The sequence below is a fragment of the Hippocampus guttulatus genome, chromosome 1, assembly GCF_054856545.1.
Source record: "Hippocampus guttulatus isolate MCC_2025c chromosome 1, RoL_Hgut_1.0, whole genome shotgun sequence".
NCBI lineage: Eukaryota > Metazoa > Chordata > Actinopteri > Syngnathiformes > Syngnathidae > Hippocampus > Hippocampus guttulatus.
In genome coordinates this window covers 7,261,390-7,287,197 of record NC_141261.1, presented here as the reverse complement: position 1 = coordinate 7,287,197, position 25,808 = coordinate 7,261,390, and the positions used below count along the sequence as shown (strand labels likewise).

The 25,808-nt window shown below is 41.9% G+C and overlaps 2 protein-coding genes across 4 annotated transcripts; one reads left to right on the top strand and one right to left on the bottom strand.

Annotated features, from left to right (window-relative positions):
* The first annotated feature begins 673 nt into the window (after window positions 1-673).
* itchb (itchy E3 ubiquitin protein ligase b) lies at window positions 674-17,516 on the top strand. Its single transcript, XM_086107054.1, has 24 exons — window positions 674-801; window positions 2,486-2,576; window positions 2,873-3,014; window positions 3,629-3,753; window positions 3,887-4,021; window positions 4,712-4,757; window positions 4,855-5,036; window positions 5,625-5,874; window positions 6,635-6,730; window positions 6,855-7,029; window positions 7,135-7,198; window positions 8,663-8,747; window positions 9,308-9,436; window positions 9,856-9,928; window positions 10,497-10,568; window positions 11,008-11,096; window positions 11,387-11,546; window positions 11,631-11,764; window positions 12,696-12,836; window positions 13,556-13,676; window positions 13,933-14,037; window positions 14,412-14,508; window positions 14,723-14,795; window positions 15,370-17,516. The coding sequence occupies exons 2-24, from the start codon at window positions 2,507-2,509 to the stop codon at window positions 15,467-15,469; spliced, it is 2,664 nt and encodes an 887-aa protein (XP_085963180.1). The 5' UTR covers window positions 674-801; window positions 2,486-2,506; the 3' UTR covers window positions 15,470-17,516.
* Window positions 17,517-18,104: 588 nt separating this feature from the next.
* On the bottom strand, window positions 18,105-25,357 carry znf341 (zinc finger protein 341). 3 transcript variants are annotated; one of them, XM_086107076.1, is made up of 16 exons: window positions 25,297-25,357; window positions 24,676-24,786; window positions 23,957-24,147; window positions 23,561-23,710; window positions 23,187-23,474; window positions 22,583-22,766; window positions 22,314-22,404; window positions 22,150-22,240; window positions 21,806-21,980; window positions 21,339-21,559; window positions 20,839-21,047; window positions 20,379-20,475; window positions 19,731-19,863; window positions 19,141-19,252; window positions 18,986-19,056; window positions 18,105-18,729 (listed from the first exon to the last, which is right to left on the bottom strand). In XM_086107076.1, exons 1-16 carry the CDS (start codon window positions 25,355-25,357, stop codon window positions 18,287-18,289), a joined length of 2,628 nt encoding a protein of 875 aa, XP_085963202.1. In that variant the 3' UTR covers window positions 18,105-18,286. The 3 variants fall into 3 exon arrangements, with proteins under 3 accessions (XP_085963202.1, XP_085963192.1, XP_085963206.1); XM_086107066.1 differs by having other exon boundaries at window positions 18,106-18,729; window positions 21,339-21,571; window positions 22,314-22,407; XM_086107080.1 differs by having other exon boundaries at window positions 18,107-18,729; window positions 21,339-21,571; window positions 22,314-22,407; window positions 25,307-25,334.
* Between the last annotated feature and the right edge of the window lie 451 nt (window positions 25,358-25,808).

Genomic DNA, 25,808 nt, shown 5'->3' with positions numbered 1-25,808 from the left:
GTAGGCTAGCTCACATACATTGATGTGCTATTTTGCAACATGACACAAGCAATTTCAAACCATGTACCATCACAACAGTGACACTGCCACCTGCTGTTTGTTCGTAATTGAAGGTCGACCAAAGTGTACGATTTAAATCAGAGCATCCTATTAGGATATTGTATGTTGCATTTGCATTTTCTCCGGAGTTGCATTTTTGCTGCTATTGAGCGGAAGAAACAGCATAGCACTTTTAAAAAACGGGAGACCGAGGCATCAAAGAATATCTCAGACAAAACTCCTCAGTTTGAACATTAAATAGCCTCTTTCGCCTTGTTTGTAATTAATGGAATGCCGTTTTAAAATGATTTGTAAATAATTTTATAATTATTTATTTCAACTTAAGTAGAGGAGTTGAATCTTGCCATATCGTTATATTAGTCGATGACTTTACAAATCCTCACCTCTTTTTTTTTAAACAAATAAATTATTTCAGGTAATTCCTTGCCGTGAGAGTTAGAAAATTAATATTGTAAATACCATCGTGCTATAATTGCAGGGACCAGGCAGATCGTTATATTTAATTAAAAATCTTTAAATTTTCGGATTCTGACAGTTTAGGCCGCTCGCAACCACCGTCCTATCACAACGTTAATGCGCATGCTCCGCCTAAAGTGCCAGTCACGTGACATGAGTTTGGGAAGATGGTCGAAGTTTGTGCTTCCCTAAAGTGAACCCGCGACCAAAACAGCCTTTCGAACAAGGGCTGGGACTTTTCTACGGCACTGTCAGTTTCTTTCCCAAGTCTCTCCTGGAGTGCGGGTAAGAGAGTGGAACTAGTAGCCAACGAGTTGACGCGCGCAATATATACTTTCACCGGCGTGGACTTTGGGGTTTCTGCCATGATGATGACACGGGCTAGCAGGCTAACGACTAGCTGGGCTGTGGTGGTGGTGGTGGTGTTGGTAGGTGGAGGCTGAGCACCAGCTGACTCTAAACGTGTTTTCAGCGCTCGGCTAGCATACCAGAGGAGTAAATATTCTCATGGGGTGTTCGTCGGTGCACTTCCTCATCGCTCCGAGGAGTAACGAATCGAGGGTTAACACGGTGTTAGCTCCTTATACTAAGCAAGTTCGACTCGTTTTTAAGTCAAACTAAAGCTTGTTCTCGCAGCACAAAGATCTGACAAATACGAATTATAATCGCTGAGTTTTTGTGCCACGATTATTCGAATCTACTTGGGCGCCTTATTAGTTTTCCTTTCGTTGAATTATATGTAGTCGAATGAACACACCGCACCCTCAACAGCAACTTTACATGTTGTTATTTCCAGTCGAATTATTCAAAATAAATAGACCGCTGACACGTTTTTGGTCCTAAACAAATTTAATTTAAATAATCAAAGACGGGCTAATAAAACAAACTGCCAGTGGAACGAGTTTATTGACAGAAACTCGAGTGCTTAAATAGGATAGACTAATTAAAGGCAATGATAATGGCAGTAAAAGCTGTTTGTTTAACTTGGGAAGGTTATCTGATCAGGTTCGTTACTGCTGTGCTCATAAAAAGTAGTAATTTTTTTTCATATGATTTATGTGGAGTACGTGGTGTTGATGGCCAGCGTGAATAAAATATGGATTTTTGCGACAGAAACCCCACTGTGAGTCTTTGTTAAATGACACGGTTTTATTTTGTGCGCTATTTTTGGTATGGTACGGGTTTGCATGAGGAAGCAAGAGGTAGGAACCAAATGCAAAGCAGGAGGGAAAAAAGGCAGGAGTGCTGGGTGTACTGAACCAAAACTATTGATTTTAAAAAAAGAAGGGAAAAAAACCACCACCAAAAATCAAAGCATTAAATCAACAAAGTTCACCCAAAATATAATCCAGTATATATTAAAAAGCAATCACCATTACAAGCATCAAGAAGACAAAAGGGACACATGACATGTGACAGGACCAGGAACAGCAAACACAATGGTGTGATCAAGAGTGAAAGAAACTAGAGAACTGAATATAATAAACAAACTGTCAAAGACAATGATGAGCACCTGGACACGACCGTGGCTGATGTGTCAAATTGAGCGATTCCAACAAATTATTGGCTCATCACAGACTAAATCTGTCACAGAATTGAAAGTAAATACAGGAGCTGTTCACTCATGCCATTTGGACAACCTACATCAAGCAGAAAAACAACACCAACAAGAAAAGAAGAAAAAGTCGGTCTTAAAAACAAACTATGCAAAAGGTTTTTGGTTCTTGGATTTTTTTTTGTGCCTTTCTGAAAAATGTATGTAATGATCTGAATCAGATTAAGAGCCTTTTAACGTAGAATTAAATATTCATTAGCAGTTTTTTAAAAATAATTTTGGGGGTTCGAAAAAAAATATTAACACATTTTTTTCCCCAAAGACTTCCATAATCTCGTGCTCTACTTCATAAGAAGTGCCCAATTTTGTTCTACAAAATTGCACTAATGGCTTAATTTGTTGTCTGGGCTGCAGGCTTCATCGTAGCTCTATGTCATGGCAAGTGAAGTAACCAAGGCAGGCAGTTCCAATGGTTACCCAATGAAGGCACAGCTACAAATTACTGGTAAGTCTTATTTGTGTACTCTTGTTAAGTCAATTCTCACTTCAGCTCCAAAGCTCTCACCCTCCACAGTAAAAAAAACAAAAAAAAAACAGAGTCTTAAAAATGTCTCTTAACATGTGTGTATGAATTTGTGAGTGGGGCTACTGCTCATCCAGATTTTATGGAGTTCTAAATTTAAATCAACGAGCCCAACAATGTTTTCGTGTATTTCGTGTATTTCGGTTTCTTCGTGACAGAATTATCTTGTGTCTGACTATCTTCTGGTCTGGATCATGCTTTATGTCTCCTCGTTTCAGTGCTATCAGCAAAACTAAAAGAGAACAAGAAGAACTGGTTTGGTCCCAGTCCTTATGTGGAAGTTACTGTTGATGGTCAGTCCAGGAAAACAGAAAAATGCAACAACACTCACAGTCCCAAATGGAAGCAGCCACTTACGGTGTAAGTTGAGGATGATTACACATTCATGTGTGTTCAGAGAAATACAACTGCAAGACTTTATTCTGTGGTGATGCCTGCAATTGCCGCATTATTATTAAACAAGTATATATATGACTGTATCTAATGTAGTGGGATCAGATTCCACATGTTAGTATGATTGGTTGGGAATAATCACCTCCATGCAACTTTGAGCTTTGAAAACAACCTCTTTTTTTTCTTTCTTTTTGTACAAAATGCAAGGGATTATGACAACGTGACCTGTTTGCATGCTTATGTCAGCACCCTGAATAGGTTCTCAACACCATTGTTTGCTCTCAGAACCACACAATGGTTTTGCTGCTCACATAAGCAACAGTGGCCTGTGTGTCGGAGAGTAACAAGTGTTTTTTACTTGCAAAATACTCATTTGAAAGTCTGGCCTCAACAATGACATAACTTTTTGTTATGTAATTGTGACCTGCGAAAATGAGGTATAAGTAAGTAAGTGTCTAACTAAAATAGTAACTTTGGCAAAGTATTGACGATGACCAGATTTCTTTTGAGAGATTCAGCTGGAAAGCGTGCTATGAAATTCATTGAAGGACGGTTGCTGACTTTATGTTGGTTTTCGACAGGATTGTGACTCCCTTCAGCAAACTGGTGTTTCGAGTGTGGAGCCACCAAACCCTGAAGTCCGACATCCTGCTTGGCATGGCCAAGTTGGACATCAGTGCAACGCTCAAGTCTAACAACATGAAACGTGAGTTATCGGCTTTCACGGCACATCATGGTTGATGAAGGTAGTTTCAAATGATGGAAGGATTCCAGCTCGAATATCTGATAACTGGCGGCCAGAATGATGCGAGCGTATTTCCGTGTTCACTTTAATCTAGTCTCTGACGTGCTGCAGACCATACAGCTGTGTACAGACCGAGACCAGACGGATGTGGTGGGAGACCTTTCCGTCTGCCTGGACGGCATGACTGTTGATCCCGAAATGTTCGCCAAGGCTGAAGTCGACCATCAGAGTGAGTGGGTGGTGTTGGTACAAGAGCACGAACAATTGCTCGAGAAACTGCAAAGGCTGTAAAGTTGCTGAAACTCTGGGGGGACCAAAAAATGGGGTTTACAGTAAGTGGCTGGTTACAAGCTGTTACGATGTATAGAATCTGTGAAGACATGAAATTAACGCTTTATTAAGGAAGGTAACATATCTGCATTCTCTCAACCTTATTTTCTTTGAAGCTTCACATTCGTGAAGTTATTGCAACACAGTTTTGTTAGTCCTGTTGGTGTTATGATTGTTTATTAAAGATATGGTTAAATGATCATGCACTGGCGAGTTATTTTCTGTACACTTCATCTTTTAACTGTAAGACACTGCACCCTCATACATTGCCCCAAAAAATATTTACATGCAAAAATGGTAAAATCAGAAATGCTATTTTCTTTTGCATGTTGATAGTTCTGAAGTTAAAAAGTTTGAATCCAGGTTCCAGCCTTTCTTTGTGGAGTTTGCATGTTATTCCCCATGCTTGCACGAGTTTTCTCCAGAACAGAATATGTATGGATACTTTTCCATCTGCAATCTTATTTGCAGGTGGAAAAAAAATAACACCGCCTGCCATTTTTTTTGTAACATTGTAACTGCAAATATGTGTCAAATGTCATCTTCACTGTCTGAGTCTTACGTGTATAATACATTTGTTGGTCTTCAGATCTATCAAATGGAGAATCTCGTCCTAATGGAGAACATACCCCAGGGTATGGAGCATGTTTCAATTTAATGTTGCGAGTTCCACACATCAAGTGTCAGTTTAATTTGGACTTCATTGATCCCTGCAACCCCCTGCACTCATAGACACAGCCGAGACAGTTCCCCGGCTGTGGATGGCGTCGAGCACCGCTCATCTCCGCGTGGTCGAAGGTCAGGGACCGCCTCTGGTTCTCCGCTGGTGTCGACAGGGAGCGTGCGGCCTCTGCGGCCACCCAGACCCTCCAGACCACCTCCTCCGACCCCGCGCAGACCCAGCTCTTCACCAGGTCAGTCTTTCATCAAGTTCAATTTTTAGTGGCTTTTTCAATTCACTGTTCTGCAGTTGTCTGCGTTTTACACGAGGAGGTTACTCCAACGAGGCTGGGCCTATAGCTCCGTCAGAAATCGCTGTAGCCCTAGTTGAGCCCCGACAACATTTTATATGAAATTCAAAAATATCAAGCCCGTTTTTAGCCCCGGGAGAGAAGAAAAATCCTGGAGGTGTCCCTGGTTTCGCATGCATATTTATCTGTGTGACTGGCTCAGGGGGATACTGCGGAATGATGCTTATCCATTTTTAGTGAATTATTTGTGTGCAAAAGAGCGGTCACATTTTTATTTTGGTCAGGTTCACATTTGCTATGCTTGAAATTTCCTTGCGTACCCTACACATGAGATGAGTACACATGATTATTTACAAATAATTTTTATATGCAATGTGGCCCTCATACTTTTCGTTACAAATTCAACCTTAAAGAGTTGATGAAACCAGTTGTATCATTTGAGTCAACTATTATACAAGGTGGCGACTATAATTTTGAAGTTATCACAAATGTTAAAACCAAGTAACATTGTCCAACTGTTTGTCTGCTTAGCATCCTCCAGCAGTAGCTCTACGCTGGCCGAGAGCAGCAATGGTCAGTCGGGTTCAGGGACACCTGTGCGTACAACTGTCCAAGGGCCCTCCGCAGCCCCAGACTGCAGTCCTTCGACTGGTTCGGACAGGAACACTCCATCCGTTGCATCGACCCCTGGACCTCCGGCAACCAGACAGCCAACGAGCAGCGTCGGCCCTGCTGCCTCATCCAGAGTCCCTGCAGTCAACTCTGGACCTTTGCCACCAGGGTAAGATCGTTATTGTTCTTTTTGCATGGTTGTATTTTTAAATACAATGTTCATCGGATTGTCTGAATGTGGAACATGCAAGTTGCCGTTAGTATTAAAAAGTATGGTTTTGTGCAAATTGGTGGACCAGCAGGAAACATATTACTCTTGTTTATTTTAAATGTAATGATATGACCACAAGATAACATTCAGTATTTACTCTTTTATTTGTTTTTTTCTTTTTTCTTTAAAAAAAATCCTAATTGAACAAATGGAATCAATAAGGGGGACACGCCTATTGGAGGGAGTCTTTTATTTGTTTGTTTTTAAAAACAGATGCATTTTTAGAATGATAATGTTGTTTTTATGTTAAATGCAATTGAAAATGAAAGAATAAAAGATTGATATGATTGATCAGCCGCAAACCAAAGAAGACTGGGCAGCTCTAATACGGCAGTTCGCAGTTAGCTTCCCGCAAAAGGATCATGTATGATAGGTGCTAACGTAAGATCCTTGTGAATAAGATAGCTCACCATTGGAAGTGGAGTGAAGATCTCACAAAAATGATCAATTCATTGTTAGTAACAACTGTGCGAAATCATTAACATGACTAGTGTTCTCACACAGACAAATGATACATAATTAATACCGTAATTCTGGCAAACATATTTCAGAAGTGCGTTTAGACGTTTTAGCCTATCAGCAACCAAAAAATAGCTTTCAGTTTGAAAAGTTCGGTGACCCCTGATCTAATGTCTTGTTTCCCTGTGTTTCTTTCTAGGTGGGAGCAGAGGGTCGATCAGAACGGCAGGTTGTATTTTGTTGACCACGTAGAAAAGAGAACGACATGGGAGCGCCCAGATCCCTTACCACCTGGGTATAAACCACCTCGTACAATTTTAACCCCATCTTTTTGAAACTTTCTGAATAAGGATGAAGTTCTGTGATGCAATTGTGTCGCATGAAAAGTGTTTTGCCCCTTGTTGACTTTTTGTCCTTAGCTGGGAACGTCGCGTAGACCAGATGGGCCGCGTTTATTTTGTCGACCACATAACGCGGACTACTACGTGGCAGCGTCCCACAGTGGAGACTGTGCGCAACTATGAACAGTGGCAGCACCAGCGCAGCCAGTTGCAGGGTGCCATGCAACAGTTCAACCAGAGGTTTATAATTGGGGTGAGATGTGATACTGTCAAAAAATGATATGGCTTCTTCAAAATTATATCTTAAACAAATTGACCCAGTGTTTTTAATGACTACAGTATTCTTATGTTGGCACAGGACCAGGCAGCAGCCTCACAAAATAAGGAGTATGATCCTCTTGGGCCTTTGCCGAATGGATGGGGTAAGATATCTGTACTCCTCTGTGAGCTAATAAGCACACAGTAATGGTAGCGATATTTGCATTATAATGAGAGTCCTACGAGAGTCGAATATGAGCTTTGATTTACATGTTGCGGCTTCCTCTTGGAACAGCTACCAGCTCAGCCTTAAAGTATCCTGTGTTCAGGTTTGGTTCAGTAAAGGTGAACTCTGTATTTGTAGCTCTGTCATTGTGTTATTTTTCTGGATCATCACTTAACCAAACATGTTCAAGTAAACGGAAAAATCCAGATACATTGGTCATATTGGTTTTTCGGGTGAAATTTCAGACTCAGCGTGAATTGTGCGCTCATTTTTACAGGTGAATGTAATTTGACCTTCTCTCAAAACTTTGAATGCGCGTGTCCATTAGTACAACAACTTGGTGGTCTTTAACAAGGCGCTGAATGGGAAAATATGCATGTTTTTAACAGTTGGTCTGTGCTTTCAAATGTCTTGCAAAGTTTGCCTGGAAAGGTTCATGATCCTGAAACTTCACCGCAAAATCAAATACCTAACTTTTTGTGATAGTGTATAAAGCATCATCTCTGTGGCTTGTCAACGTCTGCATATGCGTTGTGTGCTTTTTTAAAAAAAATTACAAGCTTTTTGTGGCAGCTCTGTCATATAGAAACAGGTCTAATTCAGTCGATATGGAGTATTTTAGTTCTGTCACGGCCCGGTAGTCAAGTGGTTAGCACGTCGACTTCACAGTGCAGAGGTACCGGGTTCAATTCCAGCTCCGGCCTCCCTGTGTGGAGTTTGCATGTTCTCCCCGGGCCTGCGTGGGTTTTCTCCGGGTACTCCGGTTTCCTCCCACATTCCGAAAACATGCATGGCAGGCTGATTGAACGCTCTAAATTGTCCCTAGGTGTGAATGTGAGCGTGGATGGTTGTTTGTCTCTGTGTGCCCTGCGATTGGCTGGCAACCGATTCAGGGTGTCCCCCGCCTACTGCCCGAAGACAGCTGGGATAGGCTCCAGCACCCCCCGCGACCCTAGTGAGGATCAAGCGGTTCGGAAAATGGATGGATGGATAGTTCTGTCACAGTTGACTCAAGTTGTACCCATGTGTTTTTTGACTGGGCATACCAGGCCAACTCAGGCCATACGTCTGTATAGCCTTTGTCAAAACTCTCCAAACAAATGGAAATTTGAATAACGAGGAGTGAATAACTCATAGTAATTGAAGACTCATCCAATAAAACGACCCTGACTACCAGAAAAACTTTGAATAAGAAGTTCAAGAGAATTCACAAATGCCATATTGCATGCATGGTAAATTTTTGAGCGCACAAATATCAGTCTCTAGAGTGCGCAGTGGTGCACAGAGCAGCAGAAACATTATTAGAACAGTTTAAATGTACACTGTACATATCTTACAGTGAAACTGTATTTCTTTTTGTTGACCTGTAATTTTGTCAATTCATTTGTGTCTTTCGATTTAGAGAAAAGAACAGACAGCAATGGACGAGTGTATTTTGTGCACCATTCTACGCGGTCAACGCAGTGGGAAGATCCACGGTCACAAGGGTATGTGTATATATATATTTCAGTGCGAACATTTTTGCTGCTATTCTGAATAATGTACCGTATTTTCCGCACTATACAGCGAACCTAAAAGCATTCCATTTTCTCATAAGGCAACAGTTCGCCTTATAATCTCTTGCCAACAGTGCGCTTTATAATTTCTAGCGCTTTATATATGGACCAATATTCTGATTTCTGGGGCATAGAATTTTTAATGTTCTGTAAAGAGCTTTGTTATAGCTGCAGCGGTTGCAAAAGCTCTGAATAAATAAAGCTGTATTGTTTTGTTGTGTATCCCTTTAGTGTAGCTCCATCTAGTGGATGCATAACCGCAGCCACTATTGTAGCTTCTGATCTATGCGCCTTATAATGGGGTGTGCCCTGTATATGAAAACACAGTTAAAAAATAGGCCATTCATTGAAAGCGCGCCTTATACTCCAAAGCACCGTATAGTGCGGAAATTATGTTCTTTTGTTGTTGTTGTTGTTTTTTTAATTGCAACATTGTCTGTGTGACACCAGTGGAAATACTCACTGGCTTTACTTTATCTTATTATTTTTAGGTTGTTGAATGAGAAGCCACTTCCCGAAGGATGGGAGATGAGATTTACTGTTGATGGTACTCCCTACTTTGTAGACCACAACAGGAGAACGACCACCTACATTGACCCTCGCACTGGAAAATCCTCACTGTACGTCCTCTGGCACATACAAAACTCAAATACAATGCCTGTTATTGTGAGTTAATTCGCACCCTGGAAGGGAACAATTTCCCTCGAGTGTATTTACTTCGAGCATTTTTCTTGTAGTGCAAGTCACTGTCCTTCTATCTTTACAGAGCTCTTTATCGTATTATAAGTAAAAGAAACTGTTTTTTTGTTATTCTTGACATTCACTCAGAGGAAACTCCTCAGATGACTCATGGTCATAACTGCAGGACTGTGTACACTGTCACCAGTCACCGACAGTCTTCTAGCGCCAGTTGAAAAACAGGATTTGTGAACTGGCATGTGGATGTGACAATGTAATCGGTGTGATGTATAGAGAAGCATAAACGACACCTATTTACATCCCTTGCACATATATTACATTGTACTTATCTTGCTTTCAGTGAAAATGGACCTCAGATCACCTACGTCAGAGACTTCAAAGCCAAAGTACAATATTTCAGATTTTGGTGCCAGGTAAGTATCAGAACAGCACGAACATTATTAGATTACCTGTTGAATCTTTTGTACAGATTGTGTTTCACACTTCATCCAAAGATTTGAGCCATTCTTGTGCCCAAAATGGCAGAGAAGCTTTTATGTTGTCAAAGGGATTCCTGTTTGACAGAAGCTTGAAATAAAAAGTAGAATAACACTCAATAAATAGCTGTATGTAAAAATAAATGTTATTCCACCGACAATTTCTTAACATTTAACGCCGGCACAAAAAACTGGAGGCCCACCAAAATGGTCCTTGGTCCAAGCATCACACCCAAAGGTTGCATTAAATTATGGTGACTTTTCGGCTTGTCGCATCAGGTGTCACCACATTGAGTAATTTGCATGATTTGAAACAGTTTTTAAAGATTACTCTAAGATAATTCCATACAACCGTTCTTGGCTAGGCAATGGGTGGCAACATTACATTTTTAGTTTCATTTCCTCATCCTCAATGTAGTTTATAATTAATGAAAGAAAAAAACAGGAGAAATGGTCCAATCAAAATCTAATCACCATGTTTTGATACATCTCCCTTCCTGTTTAGCAATTGGCAATGCCTCAACACATCAAGATTAATGTGTCACGGAAAACTCTGTTTGAGGACTCCTTCCAGCAGGTAAGCAGACCTGCAGCCATTTAATGGCCAAGAAGCTGCTTGGTTCTGTTGTTTGTTGTAAAACGTAACAGTAATGTAAATATACGATAATTGTACGTTTGTAAGTGTAATTCTTTGCCCATGTATGGTATATGTACTGTATGAAATTGGGGTCATAAGAGCTGTGCAAGTCTGTCGCGGTTCCAGTGTTGCAGCTGTGGCTGCTGGGAGCCTACTCGGGTAAATGTAGCCCAAGCCTTGGTAGAACCAGGAAGCAGCAGCCCCCTCCCAGCCCTGCCTCTACGGAGGGAATTCATGAATGAAATCTTTGTTTATCTGACCCTGTTTTGTCATGACATGAACATTCATCATGTCTAAATCAAGTACAAGCAGAACAGATCAATGCTGTTGTTGTGACTCCAGCAATTGCACTTACCAATGCATGAATTGAACGTTTTAGATCATGAGCTTCAACGCTCAGGATTTGCGAAGAAGGCTGTGGATTATCTTCCCTGGAGAAGAAGGTCTCGACTACGGAGGTGTTGCCAGGCAAGTACAAAACGGAAATGAGTGGCCACGCTTGTTTTCACTGTATTCAAACACTGTGAGTAAATTGGGACATATTCAGAAAAGGTACGCAGCTGCTTTTGCTGTCTCTCAAATTCAGTCCAAACAAACAAATTTTAACTCTGCGTCTAGTATTATTGTAGCCAAATGTAAATGAGCGCATGTGTTTGATGTTGTCAACACAGTGGAAGTTGCCAGCATTTTTGGTTCTTTAAATGTATTTTGATGTCATCTTTTTTCGTTTGCCCCCCCTCCCCTCCTCTCTCTTCCAGGGAATGGTTCTTCCTCTTGTCCCATGAAGTGTTAAACCCCATGTACTGTCTTTTTGAATATGCTGGAAAAGAAAACTACTGTCTTCAGATCAACCCCGCCTCCTACATAAATCCCGACCACCTTAAGTATTTCAAGTTCATCGGCCGCTTCATTGCCATGGTTAGTCATTGTCTCGCATCAGCCAGTAGGCCCAGTAAAGACGACAGAGAAATTCCAATCGAACTCCACTTCTATCATTTTTAGGCGCTTTTCCACAGCAAGTTCATAGACACGGGTTTCTCACTGCCATTTTACAAGCGCATCTTGAACAAGCCTTTGGCCCTCAAAGACCTCGAGTCAGTCGACCCAGAGTTCTACAACTCCCTTATTTGGATCAAGTAAGTTCTGAGCACTCATTGTTTCATGTTTTCTGAATATATATGTGTACAGTAGTCTGCTAGAGGTGGTCCAGTGGTGAGCACGTTGACCTCACGGTGCAGAGTTCAATTCCAGTGTGGAGTTTGCATGTTCTGCCTGGGTCTGCTCTAAATTGTCTCTAGGTGTGAGTGTGAGCGTGGATGGTTGTTCGTCTCTGTGTGCCCTGCGATAGGCTGGCAACCGGTTCAGGGTGTCCCCCGCCTACTGCCCGAAGATGGCTGGGATAGGCTCCAGCACCCCCCGCGACCCTAGTGAGGATAAAGCGGTTCAGAAAATGGATGGATGGATAGTCTGCTAGATATATATCGATATATTTTGTTCCACTATACTGTACCTATTTACTCTCATGTAGAGATGAATCGACAACTCGAGCATCAAATTAATCGGTAATCATTTTTGATAATGGATTCGTTGTTTTGGGACTTATTTCAATTTAAATTTGTCCAATTAAAATAATTGGTAGTTGCGCACCCAACGTAATGCTCTTGCATGTGGGAAAGGAGAGCCACAGTCTTTGAGTATGAAGAACAGTGATACACAATGAGCACACTCGCGCCGGGGTTGCTGTTGGTGACAACTGACACCCAGACGCTCACAGACTCGCTGACTTCACACACCACCCTATCAAGCCCCGCTTCTGAAAATACATTTCTTGCAGGAGTTTTGGCCTGCCTTGAACTTTTTGACTTGTTTTGCCACATTTCAGATTTCATATATCATAATATAAAATTCGATTTAAAATTTTGTATTTTTATGTATTTATTTATTTCTTTTGGGGGGAGTAGTAGGGGATGAAGAATCCACACCAAGTGGGACACAATCATAAGGTGGAACGAAATGTTATCAAGTACTACAAATTGCTCTGTCATGATTGTCCTTTCTGCCCCATAGGGACAACAACATCGAAGAGTGTGGCCTGGAAATGTTCTTTTGTGTTGACAAGGAGATCTTAGGTGAAATTACCACGCACGACCTGAAACCTGGCGGAGGAGAGATCCAAGTTACGGAGGAGAACAAGGAGGAGTACATCAGGTGGGCGCTGATGGATTGTGATTCTGAAGTCTGCCTTCTGATGTCGAACCGGAGCTATAACAGAGGCCGGGACGGTGCTTGTTTAAAAGGGAATTCGAGACATGGGTGTTCAGTTTCAACTTTCAAACTGTTGTTTCTGTCTGGATGAGATATATCATGCATTGGAGGATGAGATATATCATCCATCCATCCATCCATCCATTTTCCGAACCGCTTGATCCTCACTAGGGTCGCGGGGGGTGCTGGAGTCTATCCCAGCCGTCTTCGGGCAGTAGGCGGGGGACACCCTGAATCAGTTGCCAGCCAATCGCAGGGCACACAGAGACGAACAACCATCCACGCTCACACTCACATCTAGGGACAATTTAGAGTGCTCAATCAGCCTGCCATGCATGTTTTTGGAATGTGGGAGGAAACCGGAGCACCCGGAGAAAACCCACGCAGGCCCGGGGAGAACATGCAAACTCCACACAGGGAGGCCGGAGCTGGAATCGAACCCGGTACCCCCGCACTGTGAAGCCGACGTGCTAACCACTGGACTACCGGGCCGCCCTATGAGATATATCATGCATTGGAAACAGTTCCTAGGTGTTCTAAAAGGTCCATGACATTGTTCATTCAAAATGAATCGGGATCCACCAGAATAGGAAATGAAACAGAAACATTGGTAACACCCTGATTCAAATCCCTCTTTTTTTTTTTTTTTTTGTGGTGTGCAGGTTGGTAGCAGAGTGGAGGCTGTCGAGAGGAGTGGAAGAGCAGACCCAGGCATTTTTTGAAGGCTTCAATGAGGTCCTCCCGCAGCAATACCTGCAGTATTTTGATGCCAAAGAGCTGGAAGTATGCATACAGAAACTGCACTGTTTACAGAATACAATGCCATTAGAATTTTAAAAACAAATGAACTATTGGGAAATCTAAATGAAAACAAACAGAGCTCCAAATCCTGACAATATAATAAGATACGTTTTCACTCAGTGTATGACCCCCCCCCCTCGCCGCCCCCCCCCCAATTGCAATAGAGCTTCTCAAGAAAAAGGTTCTCCACTCTTGAGTCTACGATGAGCATTTTACCATAGAACCTTTGTCTGTGCAGGTGATGCTTTGTGGCATGCAGGAGATTGACCTTGCAGACTGGCAAAGAAATACCATCTACAGGCACTATGCTCGCGGCAGCAAGCAGATCATGTGGTTCTGGCAGGTCAGCATCAAAACGATACAGAAGTTCTGGACAGAAGGCTCTTTTCTGCTATGGATGAGTGCACCTTGTCTTGGATATGCTAGCAATGCAATGCGAAAGAGAGAGAGAGAGAGGTTTTAGGATTCCGTGGTTTAACCCCACACTGCAGTCTACCAAGAGCTGCTTCTAATTTGTTTCTTTATTCAGCAAGTGCAGTACAACTCCTAAATATATATATTATTTAAAATGTGAAATGAATCGCTCTTTGATTATGTTGATCAAAGCTGCACATTTAGGATTAACATTTATGATGGCAGTTCTTGTATCGGATCACATTAAATGGTACAAAGGTAAAGGTTTTGACTGGTAAAATAATTACTTTGTTTTCCCCGCAGTTCATAAAAGAGATGGACAATGAGAAGAGAATGCGGCTGCTACAGTTTGTCACTGGTACCTGTCGTCTGCCTGTCGGAGGCTTTGCTGACCTCATGGGTAATTTTTATGTGTATTTTCGAAGTTGGGCAGAGAGGCTTCATGAGACAGGTCCGACTTTTTGAGGGAGAGATAAGCAAAATGGATTCATCATGTTTTAAATGACATCGGGAAGGCCTCATTTGAATGCGAAGAGCTAATTTGCATCTCAAATAGCCAGACACAGATGAATTTTTGAATGCGATAAAATACCTCATTCTGCTTCATTTTGCAGGAAGTAACGGTCCACAGAAGTTCTGTATTGAAAAGGTGGGAAAGGAAAACTGGCTTCCCAGAAGTCACACATGGTGAGTTCACGGAGTCAAGACATTGAAGTTGTTTCAGGAAAGAAGATACTGAAGGGCAAGAGAAGAAAATCTGACTTGATAGCATACCAAAAAAATGTAATTACAGTGAACAATGTCAAATTTGCGGTTTGACACTTCAGAATGTGCCTATTTGCGGATAGTTTGGTGAGCTTTTTTTTGTGTGGCATTTTGGTGTCAAGGAACTACCGGTATGTTGAAGAGCTTAATTTGGACAAAAGTAGCACTTTGCCGCCAACTTGTGGCAGTTAATGTTTTGGGGAGGTCGGTCACTCCTGGGGGATTCTTAAGTTGAGACGGGACTCGGTCCTGCATGTTTTCGGGTGGATGCTGTTATATGTAAAAGTGAAAATATTTATTGTGTTTACATGGGAACATTTTATGCCATTACTCTGAGAGGATGCGTGTTTTTTTTTAAACACCTGAATAAGATTTTAAAAATGCAAGTCAATGTTGAAAGAGGCTCTGTTTTAACCATGTTGGTGTTGTGAGAATGACAGACACAAGGCACATGATGATTTTTTTTCCCTCTCTCTCTCTGCTGTACTTTGCACAGTTTCAACAGATTGGATTTGCCACCCTACAAGAGCTACGAGCAGCTGAAGGAAAAGCTGATGTTTGCCATTGAGGAGACGGAAGGCTTTGGACAGGAGTGACATTTTGAACTGGCTGTGGTGCTGAAGCGCCAGGTACTGGGATTGAGAGCGCGGGGTTGAAACGGTGAAAACATCCGTTCATTTTGTTTGCGGGGGGCCCAGGCTCGGTGCTTGCGTATTTATTGCATCCACCTCCAAAGGAAAGCTTTTAATTGTTAGTCTATTGAAACCAAAATCACAGAAAACTGATTCTGGACTCCATGCAACCCCATCTTCTGACCATTTTAAGGTCAGCAGCAACCAGGAGACAGCGTTTGGAGTCTTGTCTCGTTGCTTATTAGTCAAACTAGTCACTGCTATGGCAAGTTTTCGGGGTTACCAAAATTAAGCAGATTGTATTGTTGGCTCTTAATCAACAACCACCAGAATGATTGTCGCTTTTCTCACTTGCATTTCCCCCGGTAACAAGACTTTTTTTTTTTTAATTAGCTTTGGTTCATGCCTTTAAGGAGAAAGGAAAAATAAAACTATAACAAAATGATGCTGCATAGTAAATCAAACTATGGTGCTTACCGCACTCACTTGGGAGACAAGCCGTGAGAAGTAGCCCTGAACGGCTCCATGATTGTGACCATAGTTGTATTTTTAATGTCAGAGGATTACTGCAATGGCAGCGTTTGAAAAAGAATCCTAGTTTTATAGGACCACGGGTTAGACAGGCATTGTATGACTAGGGAAAAAGGTTTGTCATGATTTCTGGTGTTTTTAGTGATATACATGACCCCAAATGGCGCGTCCTTTAGGGAATGACAAATATTTGGAGATAGAGAAACGCCAAATTGAGTTCTTTTGTTCTATTTTGCTCACACAGGCTATATAAATGGGTAAAAAAATAACGAGTTTTTTAAACCCCTTCAGATACATGATTCAAAAGATCTAATTAATTAGTTAACAGTGTTATGTTTTCCACTTTATTTTTTTATAAACTTTACAGCAGCAATTACTGGTACAAGAAACTAGTGTGAAATAATAGGCAGTGTCTATGTCTTCATTTTTGAAGATGTGCTCTTCATTAGACACCAAATAAGTGTTGTTTGTGGCTCCACAAAAAAAAACAAAAATTCTAACAGTGTTTTTGAAAATGTGTACACAGAGTGGGGAAATAGAATAGGAATAAAAGTCATCCTGTGCTGTCACCTAGTTCGGGGTCATTTAATTTCTGACAATATCAAGAGTTAGCAAATAGATACAGTGAATACAGTCTACATACCCAGAGTCAAATGCCATGTTTTATTTTTTCACTAAACAAAGTAATATGGTTTACCTTCTACTAATTGGGGACGTGGTTGTGTTACCAAAGAAACACTCAAGAATGTACCGTATGTTAAATGGAACTCTGCAGAGCCCCTTTTTTTCCCCCCTCTCCAAATTGAGTTGTACAGGTTTTAGGTCACATTGATCCAGGTCTCCAGACTGACCCTAAATGGTGGCATTTTGTCCCTAAAATTTGAGACTGTGCAACTACAATTTTCATCTACTCATGCCAGGGCAACCAGTAAATTTGCCTCCCCGCCGCCGTAATTACTTTTCTAGATTTTTGTTGTTGTTGCTGGCAAACTTCGTCTCCACACTCCACAGCTCATTTATCAGTAATAAAATAAAAATTGAGTCGGGTGAATATTTACCTTGCAAGTCAATCTACAGTATGTGCCCCGAAATATTCTACTTGCAGCACCTAAAAGGTTCGTTGGGGGACACTGTGCTCCCTGTGAAAAAAAAAGTCTGGAGCCCTGCATTAATGGTGGAAAAGGTATTGACTTTGGCATTAGAAAAAGGGTGTGTAGACTTTTCTTTTCACTGTAAATAATTAGAAATCTTAATACATCCCTCTGCGTATTTTGCCAGCAGGCGTTAGGATTCCTGCATGTCAAACTTAATCTGCTGTAAATAACGAATGTTTTTTTTTCTTTCGTAATTGAAAAAATAAGAGGTTTATGGTATCACTATATTTTTCCTTCCCATTTCTAATTTCTGATGTTTCTGAAATATGTGGGGTGGGGGGGGAATTAAATGGTCACCTTAATTAAATTAAAAAAATTAAATCAAAGCTGTGTGTTTAGTCTCTTGTGTAGTACATCTATTACAGTAACAATATATGTTAATATAACCGCCGCGGAAGATGTCCATGGTTGGGGGGTTTTTTTTCCAATGTTACTACTTTTTACTTTTAACTTAATCTGACAAATATATTCATGCATTTTTCCTCTAACAACCATTTACACAAACAATGTGTGTGTTTATGTGACAGCCTGGCCACAAGAAGGCATCTTTTGGTCAGATTGTAAATGGGATGAGAATTTGCGCACCCCCCCCCCCCCCCCCACAAAATTCCATCAGTTTGGGGGTTATTTTGTTTTCTCTTTAAATCGTAGCCTTTTGTGTCAGGTTCAGTTTGTCCTAAAGCCAGTCATTGATCCCTTCATTATTATATAATGCACGCTTAGGTTTTTGACTAGGAAATGAAATCTAATTTATTATACTAATAATGACTCAAGAGGAAAATGACGATGTACGTTGTGTGGCACACAGCACGGGGAACTAGTTCACGTGTGTGTTTTGTTCTGTGCATGGTGTGCAACTCAAACCTATAAAAATAAATGGGAGTTCCTGCCCTACCCATGTAGAAGAAACAAAGTGCGTCAAGAGGATTAAAGACTAATGCTCACATTATTGTTTATAAGCATGTATAGTTTCATTTTTAATGTTTTAATATAAAACAAAATATTCATTGGACATCCAGTAAACATTTCCCGATTGATTCTTAAAATCCCCAAACATAGCGTCAGAGGAAACAGGTTCAGGAGTGGCTCTAGATATCTACTGTGATGCATCGCCTTCAATCCCCTCAACTTCGATGGCAGGCATGGCCGCCGTAGCTTGACCGCCGTCATCTGTTGAGTCCCGCTCTCCATCATCCGCATCTGTTCCCACCTCCTCCTGGTTGTCTTCTTCCCTAACCTCATATCTGGCAGTCCTTAATCTCCCCGCCTGCCTCGTAAGACGAGCGCAGCTCCTTCTCCCGGCTCGCTCGTCCCCTCTGTCTCGCTCCACATATTCCTCTGCGGTCTCGCCTTCTTGTCTCTTGCCGTTCCCCGCCCCTGAACATTTGTGGTCTCTATAGTAACTCTGTCTGGAGAAGCCTTTGTTACAAACGGCGCACCGGAAGCGATAATTGTCCGTGTGCGACTGCTGGTGCTCCAGCATGTGAGCCCTGCGACTGAACGCCTTCTGACAGAAGAGACACTTGAAGGGCTTGATGCCTACGAGCAAAAAAATATTGGCGGAGACATCATTGTGATGACAAATTGACAATTATCTCAATGGGGAAAATGTTGCCACTAGATGACATTGTGGAGCAAAAAAAAAAGTGCCATTATTTTACAGTTTGGACTTAAAAAGTATTGGTGTCTTTGTTTTCTTTCCAATATGTGTTTCATGTTTAACAGAGTAAGAGTCCATATGGAAGTATGAGCAGAGATTAGAGCCAAATTCATGGAGTGGACAAAGATTACTGACCTGAATGCGACAGAATGTGTGCCTTTAGCTTGTCCGGTCTGTTGAATTCTTTCGTGCAACCTACATGAGTCCTATTTGAAAGAAAAGCAAAATGAAGGCAGTAAATTCTATCTACTGTATTCAAACGGATAGATTTTAACGACTTTTGCCCTTACCTGAAAGGACACTTGTATTTTTTAAAGGGTTCATGGATGAGCATGTGGCGCTTGACTTTGTCCTTCCTGTTGAAAGTGGCTTCACACACGGAACATTTGTACGGCTTCTCACCTGGAAAAATGGAGAAGCGTTTCATTTTTCACATTTAGCTTTGTCTTAATAAATGACCGTTGAGCCACTTTAGCCAACATTTAGCCCCCTTAGTTATGAATTCTCTCCAAGTGACTACACCACTGGTGTTAAAGTCAAGGCCCGCCACATCATTATATGTGGCCCCCAAAAGCAAATCAAGCATGTCAAGTTCCATGATGCTTGCTAAAGTCTGAACCAAAATTTCAAATTGTCGCATGTAATCCGCAATAGCAGCCATTATTCTTGACTTCTGATTTTAAAACTAGTTATCCATCAATTTGTTGTGCGCTGTGTATGTATTATGTGGAGGTGATTAAACATTTATATGGTTTCCCAAAATTCATAGTGGCCCTCCAAGGAAAACCATAACTACAATGTATGTGTCGCGACAAAATGAGTTTGACACCCCTGGACCACACAAACATGATCGCAATCTCTCTTAGGTCGTCTTACACACCCGAGTGAATCCTCGTGTGTAGTTTGAGGTAGTGTTCTGTCTTGAAGACTTTCTTGCAGATGTGACACTTAAACCTCCCTCCAACACCATGAGTGGGTAGATGGCGTCTGAAGTACCTCTCGCACGGGAACACCTGAGGAGCGCAGTGCGCGCGAGGTCAACAAGCTTTCAGTCCACTTCCCCGCTAACTTTTTCTTTATCCACCCCTCTAGCGAGCAGCATTCTCCTTCTCAACAAATATCAGATTTTTCTTTTGCGCTATGGTGTTCATGTTGTCTTCTATTAAAGAACAGGGACCAGGGGCATATATGCACACAGAACGGCATCCTTCAACGGCGGCGGTGGGCTGGAGAGTAGACTTAATGAGGTCGGGAAAACTTTCATTTTGAAGGTGTTTTTTTTTTTTAGACACATCACATAAGGAAGCGATGACAGCTCTGATGAAGGCTGAAGTGACAGCTGAAACTGTCAGCAAGGGAAGAGAATTCTCTCCTTATAACGATGTCATAGCAAAGTTAATTACAGCCGTCCAGTGGCATTAGGATTGTCATAATAGCGATATTGAAATATGAAACTTGAAGTTACAAAAATAAAATAACTGAGTGAGTGCATTAAGTGTAGATGTTTGAATGTGTGTGTGGGAGGTACCTTTTGACAGTGTGGGCATGGGAAGTTGTGTGAGGCAGTCAGGAGGTGTTGCTCCAGAGCTTCTTGGGAAGAATATTTGCTTTGACATTTCACACACCTGTAGACAAGCGCAGAAAACAAAAACCATCAGAAAGGTTGACCTCTGCCGAGGCTTGAAGTATTTGTCACCTCTGACTGATTCTATGAGTCACGCTAAGATCTTAGTTGCCCGCCAATCATAAAATACAATTCTAGGCTTATATCTTAAATATTGTAGTTGGACAAATCCACATTTATTAACACAAAACCCCGCTTGTTAAGGACATTAGTGTTATTTTGTGCTGTAATAAAAGGGAGAATGAACCAGAAACAGGCAGATGGCCCATTGATGGGCACACAGACCGGCCGCAGGCACAGTGGCACTTCTACCGGCACAATTACTCATCGGCAGGCACAATAACCTTCCTACAGGTACACTCACCTGTAGAATGTGGTTTCCTTGCGTGTGTTCTGCTGCGGGCAGAAACAGTGGGAGTACTGGTGGACTCCCAGTTCAAACAGAGAGGGGAACACCTTGCTGCAGAGGTGACAGCGGTAGGTCAGCTGCTCCTGATGAGTCCTGATGTGCTCCAGGAACTGATCCAGTTTCTGGAAGGTCTGGGAGCAGGACTTGAGCACACACTTGTAAACCTGACAGCGGAAGCGCCACTAATTATTGATCCGGACTTGGAAAGAAACATTTCAGATCAGTAGCTATGACTTCGGATCGATCACAACTCAACAGGGCATGATTACAGAGCATACGAACCACTGTGAATGGTGGAATACTGTAAGTAATTGAAGACCCTTTTAAGAATGTATACAATTGTCTGTTAAACAGCAAACATAGCACCACGTGTCAATTTGTTCAGATCCAACTGTGAACAGGCAGGGATTCACTATTATTTTCTTGAAATTCCCATCGCCGGTCCTTTGGCTCACCTGCTCCCCCTTGTGTTGGGTCATGTGGGATTTGAGCTGGAAGTAGGTCTTGAACTTGCTCGAGCAGAACTGGCACTGGTAGGAGCTGTCGACCACCACAATCTGTTTCGTCTGACCTGGACCCTCTTGGTTCGGAGGCTGAGAGGTCAGAGACTCGCCGCAAGTGCTCTCCACATCAGCTTGGGCCTCTGATACGCTTTCCTCCGCTTCCCCTGATGTTTCTGTGGCCAAAGCTGTCATTTATGGGCGTTACTGAAGACCAGTGGTGGGAAGTTTTGGGGGGGGTTTTTCTCTTTCTCTCTCTCTCTCCAGATATCGGCACTTGAGTATTTAACAGATGATATTTGTAGTATTTACAGTAGTGCAGGTACTTTTTGCAACCTCGACTGACTACAGCAGATGACATTCTAGTTGACGTGACACAAAAAATATAAGTGAATGTCTTATTTCAACCGCTTATAATGTACCCATTGAGGCTGCGTCGTCTTCCTGCGTTGCCTGGTGCTGGGGGTCAACCTCCTCCTGGTCACACTGCTGCTGCTGCTGATCCCCGCCGGCCTCCTCCTCATTGCGTGACACCGGCACGACCTTTACAGTGATTGGCAGCCTTGACACCGTGCTGGCCACGCCCATGGGCCACACCTTAATGACAAGAGACAGCTGGTATTTTGACGTAGCTGGTGTTGGATTGTAGTACTTTCTTCCTTCATAGGAATACACCAGCAATTTGGAGCTTGCAGTATGATTCAAGGCAGTTGTACACTATCGCACAAAAAACATTCTAGTAGAGTACTGACAAATCACTGAGAACCTTGTGTGTCTGCATGTGTTTCTTCACATTGGACTTTTGGGCGAAGGCTCGACCGCACACGATACATTGAAATGGTTTCTCTCCTGTATGACTGCAAAATAAAGGGGAAAAAATTGTGACAAATTGAATTTTTGGGGGGGAGTAAGAGTAGGGGAGTAGCTCACCTCCTAATGTGCTGCTGGAGGTCAAAGTTTTTGGAGAAGATTTTGTCACAAAAATTACACTTCAGCTTCGGTCCTTTGGACTTCAGCGACTCTGCTGAGGTAAATCAAAAGTAGCAAAGATTTGCATAATGCACCCCTACGTTACGCACCGCTATTTACTCTCACTTGCAAACCTTTAGGCTTAATTATTTTTGTCAAAAAAATACCGCCCAAAATAACTTAAAAATAATAATTACAGCCCCCCACCACTTACACAGACACATACATACCTACACCACCATCTGTGCTTTTTTTGCTACTTGTTGGTTGTTTGGGGGCAATGAGTTTTTCAAACTCGCCCAACTCCGTTGTGTTGGTGGTGATGCTGCACGTCTTTGTTTTGATGCCCATCTTTCCCGGACTGTAGACGGGAGGCGTGGTGAATGATTGGCTCTCCACACACTGACTGGGCACCTATGCGACATAACAGTGTCATGACAGCAAATCATTCACTCAAAATCTCTTGTACTTAATCACTGAAATGGCACTTCATTTGTTTGTGTAACACAAACACAAAATTGTGACTAACACTGTCAAAAAAAAAAGCCTCATTGTAAGTAAGCACAATTCAACTTCTGGATTTTTTTTTTTTTTTTTTTGCAAAGATCTATACAAGTTACGAATGACATAATTTGTGGTATATTTATCGCTTCAACTAATAATATAGGCGATTATAAACATTTTTAGGAGGTTGGCATCAATTACGTGACTACTTTTCACAATTCCACGCTGAGTTCAAACGGGCTGTACCTAATCTTGCGGCAAGTAAGTCGAGTGCACAGTTCGCCCATAAGAGCACACCGAACCCTTTTAATACCATTGTTCTCCACTCACTTGTACAGGATGGAATGGATGCAGATTCAATGCGTGAATCTCTGCACTACCGCCACCGACCATGTGGGGCAGCGTGCTGTAGACCTGAACTACCGAGTTGCCGTGGTTGGCGGGGACATGCGAAGAGGCGAGTGGCTGCTGGCTGGGTTGTCCTGCCGGCAGCGGGTGGGCCGGCGTCTGGCTCGGAGCAAGTGTGTGGGAGGGCTGCTGTTGAGGATGATGATGATGATGGTGGTGATGGTGATGCTGAAGATATGATACACCAGTTGTGTGCATGCTTGGGTTACTCTGGAAGACAAACCATGATGAAGTTCAAGTGATACAGTTCCAGTTTAGTCAAATGGGACGGAAATTGACTGCTGGTGGTGCGTTACCTGTACGGGCGTCTGCATGGCGGTCATTGGCTGGTCAATGGAGGTGAACGCTGAGATGGCAGACATAAGAATGTCATCACTGACCAGCACGTTGCCTTGGACTAGCGTGTGTGTTAGAGGGGAGGGTGGAACTGTGATGTAGGTGGACACCTGCAGGACAGTCACAATGACACACAAGAAAGACTTTTTTCTTTTTTAATTTCCATGTGATAGAGTCCAGAAATGGAGTACCTCCACCAAAAATACAATTCTTCCAGAATCAATTTTGTCAGAATAGAGTCATAATGTGGCAATCATAAAAAATTGTAGTTATGAGAAGTCGAAATGTAATGACAAAGTTATTTTAGTAACGTATACTCCATCTTATAATTAACAATGGTTGGATTTTCTTCTCACCTGCCTGTTTGCATTAGTTTGAGGTCCTGAAGTGATGGAGGGAACCGGTGTGTAGGCATTGGTGGAGGCCAAAGACACAGTGGAAAGGGAGGGGGCACTCGACTGGCACTGCTCCCGTTTGTGTGCCATGAAGGTCGGCAGGGAATTAAACTGCTTCTTACACTTCCCGCACAAGAACACATCTTCGTCATCTGTGGGAAGAAACAAACATATACAGTGAGGCGGAGGAATTGTATTTATATATACAGTATACACCAACATTTATCCATCCATTTCCTATAGTGCTTTTCAGGGTCACAGTGGAGCTGGAGCCTCTCCCAACACCACTGGGTGGCAGCCACTTGCAGAGCACATAAAGAAAAGGGACCATTCACATTAACTGAACTCAACTAGGATTTTTCCAACCTTTATTGATCTACGGCACATATTTTACATTCGAAAAAATTCACTACGTACCACCAAACAAAACTGTGCCTGAAAAAAAAAGTGGACGCACAGATTAACTGTACCTTCTGCCATCTCGTGAAAGAACATTTAATTGTTCTTCCTGGCCAGTGACATAGATACAGAAACAAAGACACATTATTTGCGGTAAAGAAATAATTGTCCGTAAAATCTCGGAGGAACACACACGTTCCGTGTTGCACAAGCGGAGACTCGTTGCTCTAAAGAAGGCAAATTAATTGGAATGCAGAGTGGCTGCTTCGTCATTCACGCACCCATAGACTGGATAGTTGGCGTGCCTGAGACGTTTTGGTTGTTCGGGTCAGGAACACCTCCTTGACCGTCCAGCAATGATTGGACCGCCAGTACTGTCTGATTGTCCATGCCTGCAGAGGAAGGTCAAATGTGGTGGTTTGATTGCATCCATTGGTGCATCATTTAAAAATACGTCTTGAGAATGACAATCTGATTCACAAGCAGACATGACATGTAATTTTAAATCAAGCCCATCAACTGTGTTTATGCCTTCATACGTGCATCGTGCTTTGTTTATATTATACTACCGTACATATAATCCGATGACTACAACCATATGCATGATCATAAACCCCCGGGTGAAACTAAGTAGACCTACAAAACTTCACGTAATGTATCATTTATTGCTTAAAATATAATTTTGTGAAAGCGTCTCATGCAGTATTCAATTTAGACATTAACTAGATTGTTTTATTTTTGCACTCGATCCTACGTGGTTTTGTGACGAAAACATTCGCCAAATATTAATTTGTGTTGTGTATAATGCATGATAAAATTGTTCCGAAAAATCACACAAACTTAATGTGGACAGCCAAGCCATTTAGGTTGTAATTAAATGGCTATTAATAAATTATTCTTACCTTCAAGTACCTCAAATATAGCCTGCGCCATTTTGCGGTTCTTCAACTGCGTGATCGGCATTTGACTAGTTGAGTCTGCTGAATTAGAAGCGCTGTCACAGCTGTCAATGTGTAGCAAAACACTCAAACTAATGCCGTGGACAAGCGTGTGACTTTTTGAAACGTTAATTGCAATAAAGACTTAATAATACCTGAAAAATTCTCGTAACAGAAACACTTCCATTTACAAATTTCATGTTCGAAAATGAAACCAGAAAATATCACAGTAAAAGCTTAAATGTTAAAAAAAACGTTAGACATGTGGTTGATTTAAAAAATATAATAATATAATTATATAATTTATGATAGTCAAATTAAATATATCATGCCACTGTGTGACATTAAAACGCATCTTTGTATCGACAAATCTGTGATCGATCGATAAAATGACTGACGACAAAATCCACCAATCAGATAGCGCTTAACTCGTCTCAGTGAGGACTCTGTTTGTCGACCAATGAAAGGATCCAGGC

What these genes read in the sequence shown, in the direction of transcription:
- znf341 (XM_086107066.1), bottom strand. Translation starts at nt 25,357, where the DNA reads ATGCCGATCACGCAGTTGAAGAACCGCAAAATGGCGCAGGCTATATTT. An exon ending in CCCAACACAAGGGGGAGCAG is followed by an intron (nt 21,048 to 21,338) that starts GTGAGCCAAAGG and finishes TTCCGCTGTCAG; the next exon opens with GTTTACAAGTGTGTGCTCAA. An exon ending in ACACATTCTGTCGCATTCAG is followed by an intron (nt 18,730 to 18,985) that starts GTCAGTAATCTT and finishes TTTTGCTCGTAG; the next exon opens with GCATCAAGCCCTTCAAGTGT.
- itchb (XM_086107054.1), top strand. Translation starts at nt 2,507, where the DNA reads ATGGCAAGTGAAGTAACCAAGGCAGGCAGTTCCAATGGTTACCCAATG. An exon ending in TCTGGACCTTTGCCACCAGG is followed by an intron (nt 5,875 to 6,634) that starts GTAAGATCGTTA and finishes GTTTCTTTCTAG; the next exon opens with GTGGGAGCAGAGGGTCGATC. An exon ending in AACAAGGAGGAGTACATCAG is followed by an intron (nt 12,837 to 13,555) that starts GTGGGCGCTGAT and finishes TGTGGTGTGCAG; the next exon opens with GTTGGTAGCAGAGTGGAGGC.